Genomic DNA, 18,716 nt, shown 5'->3' on the forward strand with positions numbered 1-18,716 from the left:
AACATGCTGATTTCTTTCCAGCATCAGCCGCTTTTCATTTGGTTAAAATATCTCTCCGTTTTGCTGCCGAGGGCTTAAAGTAGGCTATATGGAGGGGCCGCGTGTCAAATGTAAGGAGTAGGGCGGCAGGCAAACAAATTGGCTATGGAATGACAAATTATCTCCAATTACAGTCTTAGTGTCTTCTTGTTTCCTGAGCATAGGCGGAAGGTGGGCGATAAACCAGTCGTCAGATATTGCATGCTTACTTCGGTTGTACCTAACACCCGCTGGTCTGCTTTCTGTCCAAGTTGTCCAAAGATGTTCCGCTTGATATATTGTGTATGGCGAGAAAGATGGTTATGCAGCATTGCTATAAAACATGAAAGCGAGATTAGCCTTTGTATAATTTATTATCCTCTTTGGAAATTTGCATCCTCGGCGACGATCCGTTATTTAATTACACTACAATATAACGTTAAGCTGTGAGAAGGCGCGAAAAAGCAGGCACACTACGAAGCGCATTGGGCGCTAGCTAGTGCTACTATCTGTCGAGGAAATGGTTAATCAGATGTATACGAGCGTTACAGCAGATCCTGAACTAATTTGATAATTTTTTTGGATTTGGGTCCAAGTTACACCCCAGGACTCAAAGTCAGTTTACGGTACTATGAACGTATCCGTTAGGGCAATGAGGCGAAATTTGGCATTAGTGGGCTATGGCATAGGTGATCGAGGCCAGTGTCTCTGCTAACAGCACGACAGCACGTGCAGTACCTCTCCTGGGCTTGTGATCATATTGGTTGCACCCTGGAAGACAGATCAGTCCCGATTTGAGATGGTAAAAACTGATGGTAGGGGTTAGTGTGTGGCGTAGACCTAGGAAGGCATGGCCGCAAGTTGTCAACAAGGCACTGTGCAAGCTGGTGGTGGCTCCATAATAGTGTGGGTTGCATTTACCTGGAACGGACAGGGTCCTCTGGTCCAGCTGAACGGATCATTGACTATAAAGGATTGTATTCGGCTACTTCGAGACCATTTACAGCCATTCATGGACTTCATGTTGCCAAACATGCTACTGGGCCACAACTGTTCGGGACTGTTTTGAAGGACATTCTGACAATTCGAGCGAATGATTTGTTTGTCCAGCTCGGCCAACATGAATCCCGTCGAAGGTGAGTTCTTGCAAAAAATTCTGCATCTGCAACGGTTTCGCAATTATGGATGGCTATAGAGGCAGCATGAATCAATATTTCTGCAGGGCATTTCGAATGGTTTGTTGCGTCCATGCCACGTCGAATTGCTGCACTACGCCGGGCAAGAAATTGTCCGGCACGATATTACGAGGTATTCCACGACGTGTCATGTCTGCGTAAAAGCTACCCTATGGGAAACCAAGGATAATGATTTTGTGAGTGTGTATTATAAACCATTTCTGTTTCACTTGTAGTCACAACGAAACTTCTGGAACTCTAAATCACAGTATAACACATACAATCACAACGCTCCAGCTCATTTTTGTTATACTCTGCGAAAGCGGCGCTGCAAGTGGCCAGCAAGCTACCCTTCTCAAGGCAATACCAGACGAGGGCAACTAGCATAGTTTATATTAATTTGTAACGTAGTTGTTTACAATGGGGACTGTGTGGTGCCATAAAAATCGACAATAATTGCAGAACGACAGGACATTTGTTTTTCTTTAGCTTCGTTAGGGCGAATGAAGCGATGGATTACAGACCAGTTTGTTATCCTCCAGTCAGAAGACTGATGATAAAAAAAAGTAGAGTCAGGGTGGGAAGTAACAGAAGCTGAGGATGTGGATGTTGAGGTCAATATTTTAAGAAGGTTATAAATTTTCACAGTATTTTATTGACCAAAAAATATCACAATATTAGAAAAAAGACAATTCAATATTTCAATGTTTACTACGAAGTATGTAAGAGGGGAAGGTTTTCTATAGGAAGCCCTTATCGATGACGTTGACAATGAGGTCGAGGACCCTCTGCTGGCAGTTGGGCGTCTTCCTGGTGAAGGGCGCCTGCAGGCCGCGCACGAACTCTGCCAGGGCGTCGCCCTCGTCGGCCGGCTGCCTGTCAGCGCCGCCCCCACCGCCGCCCCCGCCGCCCTCGTCCAGGGTGAGCACGACGTTGAGCAGGCCGGCGCCCAGCACGTAGGGCGCGGCGGCGGCGAGCAGCGCGTCGAGCGCGGGCCGCGCGGGCGCCAGCGCGGACAGCCCCAGCGGGGCCAGGCCGGCCTGCAGGCCGCGCTCCCACTCGCCCACCAGCTCCGACCATTCGCCGGCCGACAGCTGCCGCGAAGGCGTCGTCAGCAGCGCGTACGCCACGTCCAGGCCCATCGGCGCCCATCTGAGGCACGCAAAGCGGGCGGTTCATCGTCTACACCAGTGGTTCCGAAACTGGGGGGTAATCACCCCCTGAGGGTAAAATTAAATTATGTCAGGGGTAAAAACTACACCATTCCATCACGTTTCAGTCACGAAACTAAACTGCCAAAAAATCATTATGATTAAGACAATTTCATAAAACTATATGTTATCAGTAATTATTTTCTCTCAATTAGTAGCAGTAATGCAGGTTCCTCACACAGTGACCCACTACCCATACAGGGTGAAAAGTATTTAAACTGACAAACTCTATGAGGTTGTCCTATTTTTCCCTAATCTGTTGTGCTGTTGTCCTATTTTTGCCTAATGTCATTTTTTCCTATGAGGATTATTTAAACCGGTGGAGGCCGTATTACGATCTTCAGTCGCTAGAGGCCGTATTACGATCTTAAGTTGTAGGCAACTGCTGTCCACCAGTGTAGTAGTGCATTGTCTCTGTTTACTAATGGAGCGATACAGCTGGAGTGAGTACACTGGTATGGTTGGTGCGTACGACGTAGCGCACCACAACGGACGAGCTGCACAGTGGGTTTATCAACAACAATATCCTAATCGCCGTATCCCACATCATACGACCTTTGCTGCTGTGTACCAACGTCTGCGTGAGACCGGGTCATTTAGCAGAGTACCTGGACAGGGAAGCCGTCGCACAGTCAGAACGCTGCAATTTGAGGAAGCTGTCTTGCAGCATGTGGAGCGGGATCCTTCAGTCAGCACTCGTGCAATTTCACGTAACATGGTGACTTCGAGAGCAATTGTTACGTCCATTTCACTTAGATCGTGTCCACAACCTGGAACCAGTTGATTAGCCACCTAGAGCACAGTTTTTGCACTGGTACCTGGAAGAGTGTGAAATGCATCCTACAGTTCCAGCTTCTGTTTTGTTAACCGATGAAGCAACGTTCGGGCGTGATGGAGTCTTCAACATGTACAATTCGCATGTTTGGAGTGAGGATAACTCATATGCCACAGTTACTAGCGCTCATCGAGTGCGCTTCTGCGTTAATGGGACTGATGACCAGCTGGCGAGACAAGGCTACAAACGAAGATGTCCTCAGAAGAGTGAAAGAAAACAGATCTCTTTGGCGAAATATACAGAAAAGAAGAATAACCTTCATAGGTCACATTTTACGGCATAACAATTTCATTAAGAGAATATTAGAAGGAATCATTGAAGGAAGAACTCGCCGAGGACGACCTAGATTAAGCTACATTCAACAAGTAATAAATGACATCGGGTGCCAGACCTATGCAGATATGAAGAAGAAAGTTGACAAAAGAACGGAATGGCGTGCTGCTGCCAACCAACCTGTGGGTTGATAACCGAAGAAGAAGAAGAGAAGACCACACCAGTTAAGTCCCATAGTGCTCAGAGCCATCTGCGTTAATGTGTGGGTCGGTGTTGTTGGGGACTGTTTAATTGGGCCGTATCTGCTACCTAGCCCATTAAATGGCAGGCACTATTAAGATTTTCTCACCAGAGCATTGCCAGAATTGCTGGAAGACGTCCCGCTCCCTACAAGACAACGCATGTGGTTCCAAGATGTCGGGGCGCCGGCACATTTCAGTCGTCGTGTGCGACGATTCCTGGCCAGACGGTTCCCAGAAACATGGATTGGCAGATGTGGTCCTGTACCATGGCCTGCTCGATCCCCAGATATGTCCCCTCTGGACTGTGTGGGGAGAGATGCGTAACCTTGTTTACGCAACTCTTGTTGCATCAAAAGAGGATCTGGTTGCCCCGGATAGTAGCAGCAGCAGGAACAATTCAGGATAATCCTGGGATTTTTGCCCGTGTCAGACAGAACATGATCCGACGGTGTAACCTTTGTTTACGTGTCAATGGAGACATTTTTGAAAATCTACTGCAACTGAAATTGGTTTGTGTTAATGTATTGTCTCTTGGTCATAAAAAATGGAAAAGTGTTTGTTGGTTTAATTTGTCGCCAGAGAAATCTTCCTCTACCAGTTTAAATACCCCTCATACGAAAAAATGACATTAGGGACAAATATTTATTTTAATGTCCCCTACAACCTCCCAGAGTTTGTCGGTTTAAATACTTTTCACCCTGTATAGGCTGCTTTTCGTCCCATACATCGCTGATGTAAACAGTGAGTCTTACATGTAACAAATGCTACATATCTCAAGAAAATGTCTTCTCCAAGTTGTAGATAGTACCGGCAGTAGTCCAGAAATAGTTTCATTACTCGCTTCGAGGGGGGGGGGGGGAGGAGGAGGAGAAGATTACTGTTGAACGTTCCTTCGACAACGAGGTCATTAGAGACAGAGCTCGGATTAGGGAAGGAAACCAGCGGTGCCCTTTCAAAGGAATGATCCTGGCATTTGCCTGAAGCGATACTCGCTTCGAAACAGATAAATGAATTAATTGACAGCACGACACAACAGTAACTACGTAAGGGCTACTACACTGCTGTACATACGTAGTTTTATTATTATTTATTATTTATTATTATTATTATTATTATTATTACACACAACGCATTAACAGCCTAAAGTCCTCCAATTTCTGCCAGTTCAAAAGTAAGGACTGCAGCAGTGAACAGATTTACGAACAGGAAGTACCGTGCACACATCTCAACTTGTTTGATTTTAAATCAGGTTGCAGTGTGCACGTCAAGCAAGTACCGCAATGGAGGGGATTAATGCAGGAGAAACATGTTTGGTAACAAGCATAGTTTCACTGCCGATAGTTAGCGTTCTTTTCTGAAGAGGTATCGTGGGTACCACTTGCGATGCACCACGAATTCTTCAGTCATTCATTCCATAAAACAAACACACACACACACACACACACCACACACACACACACACACACACACACACACACACAAAATCATCATCTTTTATCATTTTAAAAATAAAAGTGTTCCAAAAAGTGTACAGTTTAGTCAGGTGAAAAAAAGAAAAAAGGTGTGGGTAATGGTCTAAATATGGTTGGGAACCACTGATGTAGATACCACCAGTAATCCCCGGTTCCTTAAAAAATCCAACTCATGTTAAAAAAATAATAGAAAAAGCTTCAAACGTCTGAGTACTTCACAAATGAGCTAATGTGTTAAATACGACTGTCGGAACTTTAATAGTGGCAACTATTTATTTACAGCTCTTACAAAATAGATACGTGTTTCAAAGTTTTACTGACCTTCAAAGTAGTCACCAGCATTGTGCATAGCCGTTGCCAGCGACGTGAAAGTTGTAGGATACTCTTAGCAGTCCCAGTGTGTTGACAGTTCGAGCGGTGCGGTCTATTGTCCGACGAATTTGTACCAGAATGAGATTTTCACTCTGCAGCGGAGTGTGCGCTGATATGAAACTTCCTGGCAGATTAAAACTGTGTGCCCGACCGAGATAACTGGCAGAAGTAAAGCTGTGAGTACCGTGCGTGAGTCGTGCTTCGGTAGCTCAGTTGGTAGAGCACTTGCCCGCGAAAGGCAAAGGTCCCGAGTTCGAGTCTCGGTCGGGCACACAGTTTTAATCTGCCAGGAAGTTTCATTGCACTGTATGTGCTTGAGCGTTGTCCTACAAAATGATGGTCAGGTCCTGAAGAAAGTGTCACATAATTCTGTGTCTATGCTGTTCATTTTTGGAACACGACCTACGACCAGCTTAGAAACAGAAGTGATGATACTTTCTGCAGTACCTGACCATCATTTTGCAGGACAATGCCCAACCACGTACAGCACAAGCTGTTACTGATTTGTTTGACTGATGGGGCTGCTAAGTGCTATACCACCTACTGCGCTCCCCTGACTTAAGCCCTCGTGAATTCAACTGTATGTCTAAACTGAAGCGAACAACTCACGCCATTCGCTTCATAACTGCTACAAATTCTTCGGGTAATACACCGCGCCGCTCTAACTGTCAACACAACTGGCACTGCTAAGAGTATCCACTTCCACTTCGCTGGCAGCCGGTTATACACAATGCTGGTGACTACTTTGAAACACGTATCTGTTTTGTACGAGCTGTAAATTAATAGTTGTCACTATTGAAGTTCCAATCCTCTTACTTGACATTAAGCACGGAAGTGAGAAAATGTTTGAAATTAGGCCCGGTTGTCACTGAAGTGATACCACATGCAATACGAAACGCAAAGCGACTTGTGATATGCCATAGAAACAGCCCGCATTGAAGCGTTCGTAGAAATATTGTTGGAGCGACTTCATCGGTTCACACTGGGATGACAGCCATGTAACAGTGATACGATTCTCTGCTATAGCGTCTGGCACAACACGGACTGCTTGTTGCTCCATACATCGGTAACATATAACGGACAGTCAAATGAAAACTGGAAAACTGCCACGACAAGAATGGATCCAATCGAAAGTGCCTAAGACATTTGTCCAATGGGAGACAAGACGATCAGTTTCCGTTTCATAGAACCCAGTCGGCTGCTGATGGGTCCACAGCTGCACCCACTCTTGCACTTTCCCACACGACTGAATCAGTGTCCACGCTTCTCTTCCTTCAGTTTGCCAGAACTTTGAAGACCACACGGTGAAATCTCCCGGATGTAAAGAGGATGTTGCAGAGTTTCCTTACAAAATTGCTGAAGCGCAGCAATGCGGCATAATGCCAAACGCCGAACAGTACTGTCTCACCGAATCATTCTGTTGTACGATAGCGCCCGCCCCCACACTGCCAATAAAATGAAGATAAGGAAACACTGCAATATCCTCCATACAGCCCGGGTCTTCCACCGTATGATTTTCATATCTTCGGCAAGCTGAAGAAACAGATGCATGAGCGTCGGTTTCAGTTCGATGAGGTAGACCAACAATGGGTGCAGTTGTCGATCTGTCAGCAGCCGACTGCGTTCTATGAAACTGCAGTTGATCAATTGATCGTCTCGTCTCTCAGTCGGATAATTGTCTTAGTACGTGTGGTGATTACGTTTGAATGGACTCATTCCATAGTCCCATTGTTGCGGTTTTTAGGATTTCATCTGACGGACCCTTTTACACGGGGAGAGAAATTTCAATTTATTTGACGTGCCTCAAAAATAATTGTTTTATATAGTTGAAGCAATGGCGTATCTGTCTCTCTAGTTTGTTTCTAGTATAACTTACTTTTCACGCAAAAATTTTAAAACCACTGTTTTGGAATTTACACGTGTTTTCCACTATTCAATCTGTCTCATTCAAGTTTGAGAAAACTATTCGGTAAAAAAAAAATCTTTTGCATATTGTACTCAGATATTACAGCTTGATAATGAACACTTTCTTTCCTCTGTTACCCACAGTTATTGTGACATTTCGAAATTAAATAAAACACGGCACATAATTCGGAAAGCTTGCAGTAAAAGCTTGCTGGTCAGTTTACGTTTGGTACATTTTAGGGTATAAAATGCTGTATACCAAATTTAGGCTAACTCAGAGGAATTTTTTTTTGACGCAGAAAGAAGAGCCATACCTCTTACCAGTCTGAAACAAAGACGTGGCATATCAGGAATTTTGTGTGTTTTCTCCCTTGTGACACTCAGTCTGCCGTTCACTTACGTAATAAAATGAAATACCATGCCCGAGGCAGGATTCGAACCTGCGACCGTAGTGGTCACGCGGTTCAAGACAGTAGCGCGTAGAACCGCTCGGTCACCCCGGCCGGCATATTTTACAGTGCTGCACCCAGTTTGGATGACTCAGTGCATCCTCTCCAGGTCTTATCTGACAGTGAGAGGGTGACCTCCAAACGTATACACGATCCCATCAGTGGCCAAAATCTGTGGATCAGGTTCTGCAGAATATTGTAAAAGCGATGTTGTGTCTGCTCCCATCAACTACCAACGAGGTGATGTTATTTCATCTTGTAACTTATTTGAAAATTGTCCGCAATGAGCCTGGCCGCGACAGACCACCTGCTGCCGTCCGCTGTCTTGTTTGTTCTGTCGATCTTGTGGGAAGGTGATAGTCCCACGGATAATCGTCAAATCGCACGATCATGATCACAACGTGTCTTATAGCATATTGTTTCGCTTCTGTGAGAACTGTCTCTCAAGCAAAAGCAATTTTTTACTCATCACATAGTTTATGACACGATAAACGCTGAACTATATGTCGTACAATGATATAAGTTTGCAGGTACATTCAGTGCTACATGTGAACACTGTCTGAAAACTGTTGTGAATGGAGTCGGCAGTAAGGAAGTAATAAATTAGAACATAATGTCTGTTGCTCAAGTTTTACGTGTCAGTGAGAAAAAGTTTCATAGTAGTTTGAAATTATATTTAAAGTTTGTTGAAAGTCGTTAAGAGCACTCATTCTCAAATATTGGGCAAGTATAGTCTGGGTAATTTGCGCGCCGGGAACTACACTGCCTGAAGACATGCAGTTTCTAATTTTAGTACTTGATTTTTTTGTTAAGTCTTTAACGTAAGGTTATACCTCTTAATGGGCAGATGACAGCATTTTAAATTTTTAAATTCGGTTAATAATTATATGAAATACTGAGAATCTGATTTTTGTTGCCACTGGAAACCCATAGATAGTAACCTGCAGCTGGAACTGTGAACTGGATAAGTCAATCAGTACTAAATATAATGGATAAAGCGTTGGCTTAAGTTTTATTTGTATTATCGGTTTCGATAAGTCATCCTCAGATTCACACATCTAATTAATGCGGAACGCACCTCGTCCTGCTGATGAACTGCAGTTCACTGTTACTACATCTGTGGATCCGAGGATGACATATCGAAACCGGTAATTCCTATTAAGCGCACAATGTCACTCCAATGACCTCATGGGAATTGCAAGTGATCAGCGTGTAAGGTGACCATGTCCTCTGACGCCTTGGAGCCACCTTAGTTTTACTTATAGCAGCTACGTTTAGTAAGCTATACGTAGATACGTTTCATAAGCTATTGTATGCAGGGTGTAACAAAATTTAGCTCAAAACTTCGAGTATTATGAAGTCTTAAGAAACAAATTGAGGATAGCAACCCAGGTCGGGAAGCATCATCCAACGACTACACATATTACACCGTCTAACGTCTGCCGCCAGGCATCCCCTTCAGTACCTAATGTGAGCTTGTACGCTGATGGGCAGTAAATGGAATTACTCGTAATTAGCCTGACGCCATTATGCATGCACGATGGCAGACAACGCGTCCACGAGTGACAGCAGCAGTGTGGAGCGTACAGACTGAAGTTTAAGGTAGAGAATAATTACTTAGCTGCAGCCGTTGGCCCCTGGAACGCTTTCTAGCGTCGTCGTGTGACGTTTCCGGATAAAAATGCGTATCTTCAATTTCTTCTTCAAGACACTACAACCGACGAGGTTTCTAGGCATTGCCTTGCTAACATTGCATGTGGCTCGGTGGAAAAAACCCATGATTGTCACGTATGGAAGATTTACTCACATTCGTAAGCGTTAAGGACCTTTTGAGGATTTGTGAATGGTCAGTGTATCATTATTTTATAAAATATGCCTGTAACTGAGTCAGGTACAATCCCAGGCATAACGCATAAAATGTAAAACAATTTAGATAGAAAACGGTTAGATTTTGATTTTCGGAAGACCTTATACAAGTATTTTAGAAAAAATCTTTTGATTCCAAAAATAATTTACATTTGAAAGAGGAATATTATTTTCAGAGGGTGCTTCTCGTTTCTCAATAGAATTTTAATTTGCAATAATACTTTAGTTTTGTGTCTTCGTGACTTTGAAACAAAAGCAGCACATACATCTGTGCAAACTTGCGTCATTTGGAATTGGTTCAGAAAAAGCTCTGAATCACCACGTGAACCGTAATTAATAAAAAAAGCGTCGACTACGCTCTGCGGCTTCATTGGGGTTTTTGCTGCATTCTAAACACAGTGCCTTTGGCTTTCTTTTTGGTCATCTATTATTTTTCTTGCTAAACTGAAGGACACTAACAGTAAATCTTCCATACGTGACAAGTGACTTTTTTATTGTAAGTTCATGTACTGACACGTTCCATGACCTTTGAGATTTGCTCCTCAATTTGGTCCTACGGAACTTGACATGTAAATAAATAAAAAAATAAAGGAATTTATTGACTTTTTGTCACTTAGAGTCTCAAATCTCAGCTAGGAGGCAAACATAGACCGTCGGCGCATAATATCTGCATATGACTCTTGAATGAGGTAATACCTGAAATTGTGATGAACAGTACACATTCAAACCAGTAACTTCTGATAGAATCAGGCAGTTGGGAAAAGCCTCTTCTTAAATGACTATGGAAATAGACAGAAAATGTTTACGTATGAGAATGAAATGAAGACTAAATAATTATCTTGTGCAATACTGAACACTTTTGTTTCACAACGTATATTCTGTGGCAATTCCAGCGAATCTGCCGTTTGATTTCTCTGATCTATATTCAAAACTAGTTCAAATAAGTTTTCAACGCAGCTCAGGAAATATCTTATGAAAGAAGAAGTTGAACTTAATTTATTTTGTTTACAAAGAAATGTCTTTGTATGAACACAAAAATATGTGCTGATATTGTCAGTTTTTTAATCTATACAGTTTATGTAAGTGAGAAAACGTTTGAATTAGCAGTGAAAGAGAAATGGGACCAAAGCCTGCAATTTTGGAAGTTTGATAGTGGTTGTGAAGCTAGACAATCTGAAAAGAGAAATCGAAAAACTCAATCCAGTTACAGGGGGGTTAGGGAAGTGAAATGGAAGGAGGATAAAGACTTCAGTTCAGTCAATTATAGGGTAATAACAGCAGCATTAAATGGTATTACGGGAGTGGATTCGTTAAAAATAGGAAGGTAGGGCAATAGTTACAGCGAATAATTCAGTGGTAGGGTTGTTCTTACCAGAATCTAAAGCAAACCAAGGCCAACAACAATACTTCAGGTACAAATGACATCAGAAGTAGAAGATGAGGAGAGGAAGATGAGGAGAGGAAGAAAATATTTGACGATACTGAACAAGATATTCATTGTGTAAAGGGAAATGAAATTTATTAATCATGGACGTTTGGAACGCTATAGTAAGGGAATGAATTACGGGAGGATATGGGCCTGAAAGAAGGAATGAAAAGAGAAAGGCTAAGTTCTGCAATAATTTCTAGCTAGTGATAACGAATACACGGTTCAAAAATGACCTGAAAAGGAGGTACACTTGGGAAAGGTCCAGAGAGACAGGTACGTGTCAACTGGATTGCATCATGGTCAGACATTCAGAACTAAGACACTGGATTGTAAGGCACACCCAGCAGCAGATGAAGACTCAGCCAATTTAGTTATGATGAATAGACTTAAGTTTAAAAGAACCGCCCAGAAGAATCAGTGTGGAGAAAAGTGGGATAATGAAGTACTGAGGAATGTGAGTGAAGTTCTCTATGACTGTAGACACTGTGACAATAGATACCACATTAGACAGTTCAGCTGAAGTGAAATGCACATGTCTAGAAAGAGCAATTATAAAAGTTGGACAGACTAATGTACGTACAAGTATGGTAATTCCGAAGAAGATTTGGGTAACAGAAATACTTCACCTGACTAATGAAAGAAGACAGTCAAATATTGCCCAGGAATAGACAGGAATGCCGTAATTTGTGAAATAAATAGGAACTGCGGGAAAGCCAAAGCGAAATGGTTGCGGAAAAAAAAGGAAGAAATCAAAAAAATAAGTCGTAGATAGGACTGCGTCAGCGTATAAACAAAAAAGTCGAGATAATATTTCGTGAAATTAAAAGAAACACGTGAACATTCAGAGTACGAGCAGAATTCCACTGTAAACGCAGTGGAAAGGCAGATGGGTAGGGAGAGTGCATTGAAAACGTCTACGAGGGGAGAAGTAGTTTGATGGCATGAAAGAAGGAGAAATGGGAGTCGTTATGGAGGACGTAAGTGATCCAGTATTAGAGCCAGAGGTTAACAGAGCTTTGGAGACTAGCGATCAAGTAAGGCAAAAGAGGTAGATAAGGTTCCAACGAAATTTCTAAATAGCATTGAGGGGATGTTGCTACCAAATGACTACTCAATTTCGTGTGTAGATTATTAGTCTAGACACATACAATTTGACTTCAGGAAACATATCATCCGCGAAAGGGCAGACAAGTACAATCAGCTTGACGTCTCATCCACACAAGCTTCCGACAAGATTAACACGCAGAAGAATGGAAATGAATATCGAGGAGTTGTTAGAACAGGAACGCTTCGGCTTTCGGAAAGGTAATGGCACCAGAGAGACCCGAGCGCCATAGAGTTAGTAGACTGTTCTGTCTGGCGCCACTGTGTCAGGTGTAGTATCGACTATCCCTCTTGCCGCCCCATTGCCAACATCTTTGAGGAAGAGTTGGTATCTGTGAGTTGTGTCCTTATAAGGTCTTTGCCTGCCGATTGTATATATAAAGTTTGGGGATTGGCGGTAGCGTCGTGACAAGAGATGGTGACGAGGTCAGAGCGGCCGAAACCACAAGCTACGCGCTACGCGACGAGGGCCCTCACAGAGCGTGATATCTGAGTACTTCATCGGCGTCGACTACAAGCAGCAGGCCGACATTCCGTCGGTTGGTTGACAACATTTGTGTCGGACGACCGCTCGTGTCTTGGCTTCCCTCGCCTACCTGGCTTTCATCGGCACCACTCAGTAACCGATGCTATGCACCGTGGATCAATGGAACCATTAGTTGATAAATGGGAGTAACGTTCTGTAATACTCGTGGTGATTTGTATCATTGTCTACCTGTCCACATTATTTTCTGGTTTGTACCCGACCCTCTAAGTTTTACTGGGTCGGCTTTTTGGTCGTAAATAAAGGCCACAGTATTGTACTAAGACACTACCTGTCGTTTGAAAATTTGTCCCGCTATTATATTGCCTTTTCTTGCTGGTTGAACCCGATCATTATTGTTCTGATGAATCAGCTCCTGGTCGTAAATACAGCCAGAACATTTGTACTAAGGCACAGGTTGCGGTTAAACAAAAGAGGCACCTTGTGGTTAGATTTAGGTGTTAATTGGTTCAATTCTTTGATCGTAATTGCATTTTTCAGTTACTAGTCATAATCTGAACAACCTGTTGTACTAAGCTGTTAGTTTCTGTGTTTGAAAGACCGGGTCATTATTGGTGTATTTTAGCTGGATCTTGTGGTTCCGCCGAATGAGTTCTCTCGTAGTAAGTGTTCACAAGGAATGTCTTAAGACGTTCCCTCAGAGCGGTCTTAATAACTAACAACCAGCCTAACTTTGAAAATATTAACAGCCAACTGTCACTAGGGCTTTAGTCAAAATAAGATTGTCAAAAGGGACGGGTTGGGATCCAGTCCCACCTTGGTTGCCAATTGAAATTAAGAGGTTGGTTGCTTTGAAGTAAGCTTAATTATCAAATAGTTCAAATGGCTCTGAGCGCTATGGGACTTAACATCTGAGGTCATCAGTCACCTAGAACTTAGAACTACTTAAACCTAACTAATCTAAGGACATCACACACATCCATGCCAGAGGCAGGATTCGAACATGCGCCAGTAGCGGTCGCGTGATTCCAGACTGAAGCGCCTAGAACCGCTCGGCCACAGGGCCGGCGCTTAATCATTGTCTTCCTGTTTCCTAATCTGTTTAACCTTTAAGCCAGGCGCGCATCTTAACGCCAAACTTTTGACGTACAGATTTCTAATTGAAAGTTACGTCGTCTGATTTGAATAACTGAATCACTCTTGTCACCAATGGTGCTTATATAGTTTTCATGTGTTGCATAAGGGCATTTAATAAAAGGGACAGTGTCCAGCGCGGTAGTAAACACCGCTGTTTCACCTGATGACGGGCAGACTGCAGATCCGGCTGCCTTGTAATCATTGTCATATTGTTTGCTGTTTTGAATTCTTTTGCAAAGGCTCATTCATCGTGAGGTTTAAGGTCAAAAGAATTTTGCAAATTTGTTCATTTTGTAAATAAAATTTTTGTTATATATATTGTTAAATAAACAGGTTGTGCGAGAAAGTTATATTGGTGGATCCTCCCAAGTTTTCCTTAATTCCAGTAAGTACCACGTATCACAGAAAGTTCTGGTGTTGCGATTTACAATGGAAACTAGACGTAAGGAAAAGCATGTTCATTGGATTTATTGACCTACAAAACGTTTTCAACAATGTAAACTGGATCAAAAGTCGGAGAAAATTTGGAATAAGCCATGGCGAAAAAGAAATATACAGTATATACAAGAACCAAGAGGGAACAACAAGACTGGAAGACCGAGGACGAAGTGTTCCCATTATAAAGGGTGTAATAAAGGGGTGCATCATTCAATCATTACGTCAAAGAAACAATGACTGAAATAAACCAAAGTTTCAGGAGTGGGATTAAATTGTAAGGTGAAAGGATACCAAAGATAAAGTTCGTTAATGATATTTCTAGCCCCAGTCAAAGGAAGAAGGACTTGTTGAACGGAACGAATCGTCTAATGAATGCAGAATGTGGAGTAAGAATAAACTGATGAATGACTGAAGTAATGAGGAGTAGCAGAAATGAAATTAGTGAAACTTAACACCAAAACTGGGGAATATGAAGTAGATGAAATGAAGGAAGTACTTTAACAAGGACGACATGAAAGGCATACTAGCCGGCCGGGTTGGCCGAGGGGTTCTAGGCGCTTCAGTCTGGAACCGCGCGACCGCTACGGTCGCAGATTCGAATCCTACCTCGGGCATGGATGTGTGTGATGTCCTTAGGTTAGTTACATTTAAGTAGTTCTAAGTTCTAGGGGACTGATGACCTTAGAAGTTAAGTTCCATAGCGCTCAGAGCCATTTGAACCATTTGAAAGGCATACTAGCGCTGGCCACGAGGCTGGGTGGGTTGGTTGGTTGGTTGGTTGGTTGGCAGGTTTAAAAGAGGGGGGCGAAGGGACCAAACTGTTAGGCCATCAGTCCCATGTTCCGAATAAAACAATGCCATAAGGGTGAGAATAAAACAAGCGAGACTGACAACACAAAACGGAGAGAAAGGAAAAACCACATGAACGACGGAAGGGCAACAAACGCTAAAATGGACAAAAGGGGTGAAGAAAGCCACAGGAACGCAAGAAACAGGTAGAAGAGATTAAAACGACAAAACAGATTACCATGGGTGGCTGATCATGAGAATAAAAAGGAGAAGACAGCCATTATGCAACGCATTAAAATCTCCATCCTAAAAGCACTAGGATGGAGGGGACAGAGGGACAAAGGACACGCTCTATAAATTAGATAAAATGATAAAGCCCACCCTCACGAATAAAACGTAATACTAAATCAGCCGATGAGGCGTATTAAGTTAAAATTAACGGCAACGTGTCCCGTAACCTAACATTTCGTCGCACGGCAGTCAAACTGGGACAGTGCACGAGAATATAGGCCACTGTCAACCAGGTGCCGCATTGACACTGAAGCGGGTCTTCACGGCGCAGGAGGCAGCCGTGGGTTGCCCAAGGGAGGCCAATGCGGAGCCGGCCGAGAACCACAGAGCCCCTGCGAGAGGCCCACATGGAGGACTACCACACATTCGTAGTCTCCTTAATGGCACGCAGATTGTTATTTGTACTGAGACTATGCCATTCCGTCTCCCAAAGCCGAAAAACCTTGGGGCGTAAAAACGAACACAGGTCAGTCATTGGAATGCCGATCTCCATAAGCGGTTTCCGTGTAGCCTGTCAGCAAGTTCGTTGCCTGGGATTCCGACATGTCCTGGGGTCCACACAAACACCACTGAACGACCGGACCGTTCCAGGGCATAGATGTACTCCTGGGTTGTCGCTACCAAAGGATGACGATCGTAGTACTGGTCGATAGCTTGTAGGCTGCTCAATGAGTCAGTACACAGAAGAAACGACTCGCCAGGGCATGGAGGGATGTGCTCAAGAGTACGAGATATAGCCATCAGCTCTGCAGTGGTTCAAATGGTTCTGAGCACTATGGGACTTAACATCTATGGTCATCAGTCCCCTAGAACTTAGAACTACTTAAACCTAACTAACCTAAGGACATCACGCAACACCCAGTCATCACGAGGCACAGAAAATCCCTGACCCCGCCGGGAATCGAACCCGGGAACCCGGGCGTGGGAAGCGAGAATGCTACCGCACGATCACGAGCAGCTCTGCATTGAAAACACTGCAGCCATCTGGCAAGGAATGCTGTTCAATAGGTCCTCCATGGACATACGCGAAACCGACATGACCATCAGCCATCGAGGCGTCGATGTAAACCACTTCATGGTCTTGGTACATGTCAGGAATCGAGAGGGAGTGACAGTGGAGAGGCGCAGGGTGAACTCAGTCTTTTGGGCCATGTGAAAGGCCCAGGCGAAGCCGCGGCCCAGGTGTACACCATGGAGGTGTACGCGAATAGACCTCGAGTATAGGTGGTAAAGGCAAGGACTCCAGTTCAGATAGAAGGGATCGAACACGAACTGCAATTGTAAGCCCTGACCTGGGCCACCGATGCGGGAGACGAACCGCCGTGGGTGGGGAAAGGAGACGGTAATTCGGATGCGGAGGAAAACTACGAACGTGTGCAACGTAATTAGCGAGCAGTTGTGCACGCCTGACCTGCAATGGAGGGACTCCATCCTCCGCCAGGACACTAGTCACCAGACACGGCCTAAAAGCTTCCGTCGCTAGTCTAACGCCACAGTGGTGCACTGAGTCGAGTAAACGCAACGCTGAGGGCGCCGTCGAACAATAAACCAGACTCCCATAGTCGAGACAAGATCGAACAAGGGCTCTGTAGAGCTGCAGCAGCGTAGAGCGATCTGCACCCTAGTTGGTGTTGCTCAGGCGGATGAGGGCATTGAGGTGCTGCCAGCACTTCCGCTTATGCTGACGAAGGTGAGGAAGCCAAGTCAATCGGGCGTCGAAAACCAGTCCTAAAAATCGATACGTCTCCACTGCAGTGAGGGGATCGTCAGTAAGGTAAAGTTTTGGTTCCGGATGAACGACGACAGAAGTGCATAACGCACGACTTCGCAGCTGAAAACTGGAAACCGTGGGCTGGAGCCCATGACTGCGCAATGTGGATGGCTCCCTGTAGGCGTCGCTCAGCAACACCTGTACTGGTGGAGCAATACGAAATGCAGAAGTCTTCTGCATACAGATAAGGTGAGACAGACGGCCCTACACCTGCTGCTAGACCGTTAATGGCCACTAAAAATAGAGATACAGAGCACTGCAGGACCCCACTCTCCTGGGGGGGAACTATGGGAGCCACCAACTTGGAAACGGGAAGTACGAAGTGGCAGGAAATTCTGGATAAAAATCGGAAGCGGGACTCTGAGACCCCACTCGTATAATGTGGCAAGGATATGATGTCGCCAGGTGGTGTCATACGCTTTGCATAAATGAAAAAAGACGGCAACAAGGTGTGGGAAAGACTGTTCGGATAGCAGACTCGAGGGACACAAAATCATCAGTGGTAGAGAGACCCAGGTGGAAACCACCCTGGTCCAGAGCCAGCAGGCCATGTGACTCCAGGACCCAACCCAACTGTCGACACACCATACATTCCAACACCTTACAAAGAACGTTGGTATGGCTGATGGGCCGATAGCTATCCACATCAAGCGGGTTTTTGCCGTGTTTGAGGACTAGTATGATGGTGCTCTCCCGCCAGTACGATGGAAAGATGCCATCGCACCAGATACGGTTAAAGATTACGAGGAGATGCCGCTTGTAGTCAGACGAGAGATGTTTAACCATCTGACTGTGGATCCAATCTGGTCCAGGAGCTGTGTTGGGGCAATGTGCAAGGGCACTGAAGAGCTCCCACACTGGGAAAGGGGCGTTATAGGGTTCACTTTGGCAGTTAGTGAACGAGAGGACTTCCCCTTTCATCCGCCGTGCTGAGAGTGCGAAAGAGGGTGGGGGGGGTGGGAGGAGGGGGGGGGTGATTCACCGACGCAGCGGCGCAAGCGTAATGCTCAGCGAAGTGCATGGCAATCGCATTTGCGTCGGTAAATAACAGGTTATTTGCGTTAACGCTGTGGGCACCTGTTGGGGGCTGGTACTCAAAAACTCGTTTTATCTTTGTCCAGACTTGGGAAAGTGACGTATATCACCCAATAGTCGAGACGTATCTCTCCCAACACTTCTGTTTCCTTCGTTTGATAAGCTGGTGAACGCGGACACGGAACCGTTTAAAGGCTGTGAGGTGCTCCAGGAAAGGATGCCGCTTATGCCGCTGTACAGCTCACCGACGCTCCATAATTGCCTCAGCGACTTCTGCCGACCACCAAAGGACTGTATCGCCGGGGGCGCCCCAAAAAACGAGGGATCGCGTTTTCCGCAGCAGAAATGATCTCTCTAGTTACTTGCTGAACCACCACATCGATGTTACCATGTGGGGCAGAGTCAACGATGACAGCAGAG

At 44.6% G+C, this 18,716-nt stretch overlaps 1 protein-coding gene across 1 annotated transcript in view; it reads right to left on the minus strand.

The window, feature by feature from the left end:
- Positions 1 to 1,933: 1,933 nt before the first annotated feature.
- The window catches only part of LOC124788802, a 79,033-nt gene continuing 62,250 nt past the window's right edge, over positions 1,934 to 18,716 (minus strand). The window contains exon 5 of the mRNA XM_047256084.1: positions 1,934 to 2,345. Within this exon, the coding sequence (XP_047112040.1) occupies positions 1,934 to 2,345 (412 nt within the window). The remainder of the gene's footprint in view (positions 2,346 to 18,716) is intronic.

This window comes from Schistocerca piceifrons, chromosome 3 (assembly GCF_021461385.2).
Source record: "Schistocerca piceifrons isolate TAMUIC-IGC-003096 chromosome 3, iqSchPice1.1, whole genome shotgun sequence".
NCBI lineage: Eukaryota > Metazoa > Arthropoda > Insecta > Orthoptera > Acrididae > Schistocerca > Schistocerca piceifrons.